This window comes from Helobdella robusta, assembly GCF_000326865.2.
Source record: "Helobdella robusta unplaced genomic scaffold HELROscaffold_19, whole genome shotgun sequence".
In the NCBI taxonomy this organism is placed as follows: Eukaryota; Metazoa; Annelida; class Clitellata; order Rhynchobdellida; family Glossiphoniidae; genus Helobdella; species Helobdella robusta.
Genome location: NW_008704034.1, coordinates 2,907,405 through 2,914,835, shown reverse-complemented (window position 1 = coordinate 2,914,835; position 7,431 = coordinate 2,907,405). Strand labels below are relative to the sequence as shown.

General features: G+C 32.9%; 2 protein-coding genes across 2 annotated transcripts in view; one reads left to right on the top strand and one right to left on the bottom strand.

The window, feature by feature from the left end:
* HELRODRAFT_171065 (hypothetical protein) overlaps positions 1-561 on the top strand; it is a gene marked incomplete at both ends in the record, with an annotated part of 9,015 nt that extends 8,454 nt beyond the window's left edge. The window contains one exon of the mRNA XM_009016872.1: positions 265-561. Coding sequence (XP_009015120.1) covers positions 265-561 — 297 coding nt within the window. The remainder of the gene's footprint in view (positions 1-264) is intronic.
* Positions 562-2,005: 1,444 nt separating this feature from the next.
* Positions 2,006-4,588, bottom strand: HELRODRAFT_191283 (hypothetical protein; the record flags this gene model as incomplete). Its single annotated transcript, XM_009016871.1, has 7 exons — positions 2,006-2,116; positions 2,286-2,490; positions 2,691-2,776; positions 2,868-3,275; positions 3,417-3,533; positions 3,620-3,816; positions 4,522-4,588. The coding sequence occupies 7 exons, from the start codon at positions 4,586-4,588 to the stop codon at positions 2,006-2,008; spliced, it is 1,191 nt and encodes a 396-aa protein (XP_009015119.1).
* Between the last annotated feature and the right edge of the window lie 2,843 nt (positions 4,589-7,431).

Genomic DNA, 7,431 nt, shown 5'->3' with positions numbered 1-7,431 from the left:
CAAGCAAGGAGACCTTTAAAAATAACTTCAACAAACATCACTAACACCTCCCAGCAACAACAACAACAACAACAACCAAATTTAACAACAACAACATCCAACAACAACAACAATTTGATCAACATCGCACGAGTGAATCAATTGAATCCGACGATAAACTTATCAGTGGAGGAAGCCATACAAACGATCTTGAAATCGAAAGCCAGGCGAGATGAGATACAACAAAAAATTGACAACCTCAAAAACCACAACACACACACACAGCTTAACAGCAGTTGCAGCAGCAATGGCAGCAACAACATGAACAACAATGACACCAACAACGACATTCCATCCACGTCCAATCACAACATCAATAGCTACCATAGAACCATCAATGATTACATCAACACCGGAAGCAGCAGTAGCAGCAGCAGCAGCAACTTCCGTCACAACAACAACATCAACATCAGTTACAACAACATCAGTTACAACAACACCAATCGCAACAACATATACAACAACATCAACAGAATAAAGAACCAGAAGTCCGTCTTTCCTAGACAAACACTATTTGACTGATGGTTTATATATGCATAGTATATAATAACACTTTATATCTACACGATTTTTTAGTCTTTGACAATGAATGTAACGATACGGTTATATTGACTGTGAAATTTTTTCACCACACACACACACACACACACACACACACCACACACACTCGTGTTTTCATATTTGTTACCTTATAATGCTTATAATATATACAGTTTCTAACAATATTAATGATATTTAACGTATGTGTGTGAGTGTGTGTGGGTGTGTAATTGTTGTGTGTGTGTGTAAGAGAACTAACTGATTAACCATTTATTAACGTTGAGATTTTTCATTGGACATCTTTATTAATTTAATTGTGTACGTGTGTTATGTGCGTGCTTGTGTATGTGTGCGTGCATGTGTGTATGTGTATGAATGTGGCTACAGTTTCGTCTATTTATTTATTTGTTTATTATTTTATTTACTTACTTACTTTGCAAGAAGTGATTCATAAAAACGACGGACAATCAATAAAAATTCTTGTTACGTTTTTAATACACGTACACACGCACGCACACATGAACACACACACACACACAAACCCACACACAAACACACACACACGCACACAAATCCACAAACCCATACATACATACATACATAAACATATCATTAACGAGATTGAGATAAAAATAGCCTACCACACACAAAACATGCCCACATATTTCTATTTAGCTCTGCTTGTTCATACATACGAAAATAAGGAACACAAAATCAAAAGCTCGCGTGTTTGTTTGCTTGTGTGTGTGTCTGTCTATCTGTGTGCGTGTGTGTGTACGTGTGTGTGAGCATGATACACACATGTATATAAAACATTATAAATGTTTAGAAAAAGCAAATCACAAAATGATTTATATAGACAAAAAAAAATTAGCTTTTGGTATAAGTATGCGCACGTGTATGTGCTTACGTGTTTGTGATATTATTTGCGTGTGCGTGTGTGTGTGTGTGTGTGTGTGTGTGTGTGTGTGTGTGTGTGTGTGTGTGTGTGATATGTACTATGTTTGCAGGTATGGTCAAATAACAAAATAATAATAAAAACAAAAACAAAAAGAATAAAAGGAATGGAAAAATAGTCAGCGATAGATTAAGCAAACTAAGATGAATACTGTGATGCAATGCAAATGATATCATATCATTATTAATATCATATCATCATGGGCGTTTCAATAGAAATGATATCATATCAGTGTTTATTTAGTTGTCATCATCGGTGTTAGTGATACTATACAAAAGGTATCAAATATTATCGCCATCATGTTAACTCCTTATCATCATCGTCATCACCATCGTCATCATCATCTTAGTCATCATCAATAACGTTATTAATATATTATCATAATCATCATCATCATTTCAATCATCATCATCATCTTCACCATCACCATTATTATTATTATTATTATTGTGACCATAATTACGATAATTATATAACATGCGATACGATGAGATCACCCTTGATGAGCAAACATTTGCACTCTGACAAGTAAAAATCCCTCCGCTTAAACTCGACAAAATGGCGGTTGTCGACTGCCACCTACAGCGTAAAACATTATTAATTAATTAATTAATTAATCAATTAATTAATTAATTACAAATAATAAACACAGTTATAATAAAAAATATTATTAAATATAATATTAAAATACTATTTAATGACGAATAACAGAGATAATCATGACAAGAAATCACACAAAAAGTCTCACATTGAAGCAGTCGTCCAGGCACTGGATATAAATGCAGACATACGAATTAGGCAAAAATGGGAAAAACCCAGGAATTTCGACTTCAGAGGTACCAAGGTCGCCTCTCTTGCAGCTACTTCTGAGTACAACCTTTTCAGGAACGTTAACGTAAAAAATGAGGCTATGATCGTCGAGGTGTTCTGACAGTGAGATGCATATTTTGAACCTGCAGGTGAAAGAGGATGTAACTCTTTCTATGAATGTTGTTTCATTACGATTCGTTATATTTGTGGCGGCAGTGGCAATTAAAGTAGCAGTAGTAGCAGCGGTTGTAGCAGCAACAACAGCAGCAGTAGTAGCAGCAGTCGAATTAATCAATAAAATTAAACAAAACAGCAGGTTAAAGAAATAATAACGACAACTAACCACTGGCAGCTTGCATGCAGAGCAGCGTATATGGTAATAACTTGGGAATGGTGCAAACCATTAGGAAATGAAAAAACTTTGGCCTTCTATAATTATAATAATAAAAAACAATAATAATAATTATTATTATTACTATTCATTCAATCTTTAAAAATGATATTGTCATTGCTACATGACCTTAGCAATGGCAGGAGAAGTTATAAAGGACTGCTTGAATAAAGAAGATGATGATGACGATAACCATGACGCTGCAGCTGCTGATGGTGATGTTGGTGGTAATGCTGATGATAATGATGACAATGATAAAGAAGACGAAGATGCAAATGGCGGGAAAATAACTGAACAAAAGCCGGACGATGTTGACGGTGGGTAAGAGGAGGTTGCGCCAAGAGATTTTGTTGCATCGGTTGCCAGTTGCTGTTGCTGATGTTGTTGTTGTTGCTGATGTTGTTGTTGTTGCAGACGTTGTTGTTCTTGTGATGGATGGATGCCGTTGGTGGTGTTGGTGGTAGGTCTGTTGCTGTCAAATTGGACTGATTGATTTGTGTTGTTGCTTGGCGCCGACAATCTTCTTGGCATAGAATGCTAAAATATTTATTAAAAAGCGTTTAATTATTATTTTTGGCTGATGTAACTCATACAGCCATCATCATTATAATCCCAACCATCATCATCACATCCACTGTCATCATCATCATCATCTCAATCATCATCATCAACACTAACAGGATCCTGGAAAAAGATCTTCATAACATCTACGTGACCTTTGACCTTGAAGGCATGGACAGACGATAATGGACAGCGATGGATGAAATCGAATGTGTGGCGACCGTTGAAACTGCACTGTAGGTGTGGTGATAATGCAACAGTAAACTACTTCTAAATTAACTTTTAAACATAAAAAAAAAAATTCAAAAACCCTGACTAACCTTGAAACAGTTATTAGTAACTAGTATAATCATCTCCATAACATCAGTTGGCCTTGGCAGAAATCTAGAAGAATCTTTCTCCTCTCGTCCATGGACACCATGAATGAAACTGCTCCTACTAACTTTTGTAATCCCTTTAGAATCGAATGTGAGAGCAATCGAACAGACTATGTCGCGTTGCAGACGTAGAAATTCTACTATAAAACTGAGAAAGTAGTGTTAGTTAGTTGTATAAGCAGTTGCACAGTGAGTATTAGTTGTTTAAATAGTAGTTTTATAATGGTAATTAATACTTCATAGCATTAGGCCAAATTTTTGATTGGATGAAAATCATAAAGCCATCTTTCAGAACTGGCAGCTCAATTTGGCATGGTAGATTCTTGAGGACAGAGAAGTAAAAATAAAAATAAATTAATTATAATTATATTATTATGTCAAATAATAATAATAATAATGATTAAATCAGTAAATAATTTTCTAAATGATCAATGCTGCAAATATATATATATATATATATACTCATGAAACAAAACAATACCCAAAAAAGCTTTTTTGTTCTATCATGCTTAAATATTTTTTCATGCTTAAAATAAATAAAAATTTTGAAGTTAAACTGGAAGCTAACAAACGTGGAACATGCTGTGATTTTCCTCAGTTATATATATATATATATACAGAGACACACTTAAAGACACCCAGCCACAAACTAATAAACTATATTTTATATATAAATCTCTATATATATATATACATAAACTATACACACATGTATGCACATTATCACAAAAGTAATCTTATTATTTGATTCAAATTATTAAAAATATTAAATAATTCAACTATTAAAACAAAAAAAAAACAGAAAAAGAAAAACTAAACTGGATGTGGTATGGTGGTAGCAGCACCTTCATTGCACTGGTAATGTGAAAGTTTGGGAGAGAATGGTGTCGAGTGGGCCTCGCTAGATGCCATCTTGTCCTTCAAACACCAAACATTTAATAACTATCAGAATATCTCCTTCTAATCACGTGCTTGTGATGATGTTGTCCTGGTGTGTGTGTGTGTGTGTGTGTGTGTGTGTGTGTGTGTATGTGTGTGTGTGTCGGACTTGGTCTTCTGTGTCTTGCTCAACATCGATAATTATTTACTTGAAAAAAGCTAGCAAACTTTCAGAAGCAAACGTTCAGTTTCAAGTTATTTTGGTAAATTTTACAAATATTATTAAAACACTGACCCGTTCTTTAATTATAAACCTTTTTTTATCCTGAAACTAAAAACCTTACTAGGAAAAGTTTGGGAAATTTTGAACTTTAAATGTCTAAAAGTTAATTTCTATCATAACTTGGTAATTATTTACTTTACCACATATTATTTATTATATGAATTTATTTAAAATCTACATAATAAATTATAGGATAAAATGTAAAATATGCAGTTTCTACATTTAAAAGATGATTAATTCTGCCTAATTTTATACAGAAATCTTCAAAATGTCAGAAAAATTTGCACATATTAAAATAAATCTAAATACTTGAGATTTTCAGGATACCTTTTTGTTGCATAGCATTTTTGCATGTTGGGAGAAATGTTAATTAGTGCGATTAATTAGCAATTACCAATTCCAACCACTGTTATAAATTAAATTAGAAGTATAATACAGCAATAAATCTTCAACTAGTTTCTCAATCTTCTCTAAGAGAGCTAATCATCCTTATATATTCATCTAGAATTTATTCAATCAGTTAGTGAAAAGCAGGCGAGAAAAGGTAAAACTACATGCAAAAGTCTTTTGTGGACCCCCTAGTGACGGTAAAACATTGTTAGCAGAGGGCAGAAAGTTAGAAAATTACAAACGTTACTATTGACTGGAGTAATTTTTCTAATGTATTAACATATTTAGTTTTCAAGTAAACCGTATGAGTGTTAAGGTATTGATGCATAGTATCCTTCTGGTGTATCTTGGAAAGAGTATCCAATATGAATATTTTGGAAGATCACATTATTGGCTACATGTTTTTTCATTCATTCCTTCATGCGTTCCATTGAAGTATTTGTCCATTCATTTCTTTATTTGTTCGTTTCATCGTTTGTTTGTTTGTTTGTTTGTTTGCTCATTCGTTTACTCATTCATTCATTCATTCATTCATTCAAGCATTCTATCTATCTATCTATACCTATATATATATATATATATATATATATAAAACCTCAGTCTTCATCATTTTCATCGCCCTCCTACAATATTCTTTTTGGCTCTGTCATTGTTGGTGTCATCGTCATCGTCGTCGTCACAACGAGTGTCTATTACAATAGAAGGTATCATATTATTAAGAACAATCTATATAGCGCTATTTAAACATTTTCAAAAGCGCTCACAATTCTAAATAAACAAATTTTTGTACGTGAATTTTTTGTATATATATATATATATATATATATGTATATATATATATATTTATATTTATATCCTTCTAATCTTTGCTTCTATTTTATTGATGCTTTTTGTATTTAAATGTTTAAGAGGAAGTGAACTTTCTAAACGAACGCCTGCACACACGCACGCACACGTACAAACAAACGCACAAACACACACACACACACACACACGCACACTCAAACAAACACAGACAGACATCAGTTTGCCGGTTTTTGTTTTATTTATGTGGCCATATTTGAATATCTTCTACGCGTTTGATGGGAATAAAATTGTAATAAATAAATAATGATGATGATGATGACGGCAACGGCGACGATGATGATCGTGATGGTGATGGGCATTAACGATAATAATAATAATAACAATAATAAAAAAATAATAAAAATTATGATGATTATAATATCATTAATAATTTTCGTCTCGTATTTTTTTCTCTCCTTCTTTTTTTCTTTCTAATTTCTCTCTCTTTCCCTTTCTCTCTCTTTCTCTCTATCTTTCTTTTTCTCTTCCTTTTTCTCTCTCTCTCTTATTTCATCTCCTTATCTCTTTCTTTGTTTGCATTTAGTTAAAGAACTTCGTAAGAACGCTCGTGGCAATGTTTTTTCATTTGCAGAGGTTGTTGCTGTTTATGAGCGATACGAATTTTTTATGTTGCTGTTGTTGTGTTGTTTTTGTTGCTGTTGTTGTTTTTGTTGTTGTTATTATGTTGTTTTTGTTGTTGTGTTTGTTGTTCAAATATAGCAACAATAGAGCAACAACAACATCAACAACATCAACAACAACAAAAACAACGACAAAAATATATAGCACAGAACAACCAAATACATACACATAAAACAACAACGAAACATTTCAACACACACACAACACACACACAACACACACAACACACACACACACACACACAATACTTATACAAACATATACCTCAAAGGTATTATTTTTAACAATAGAACAAAGAGATAAGAGGTAAATACAAATATGTACACAGACAAATAGATATCCAGTATAAAAATACCTTTCCATGTTACTCTACACACAATACAAACATGCCTTAATCACATTTTTATACTTACAGGCACATCCACAAACATACACACAAACATGCAAACAAACAAACATACAAACAAGCATATATACAAAAGCGGCGTGTCTACTAGAAAAGAAATACATCTTTTGATCAATTCATCAAAACTTAAACGTCGAAAACCAGGCCCGTGTTTGTGTTGTATGTAAGTGTGTGCGTGTGTGCGTGCGTGTGTGTGTGTGTGTGTGGTGTTTGTTTGCATGTTTGTATCTATGTATGTGTTTATATATGTTTGTAATGGTCTGTATGTGGGTATGTATTTTTTATGTATGTAATATATGTGTCGGCATT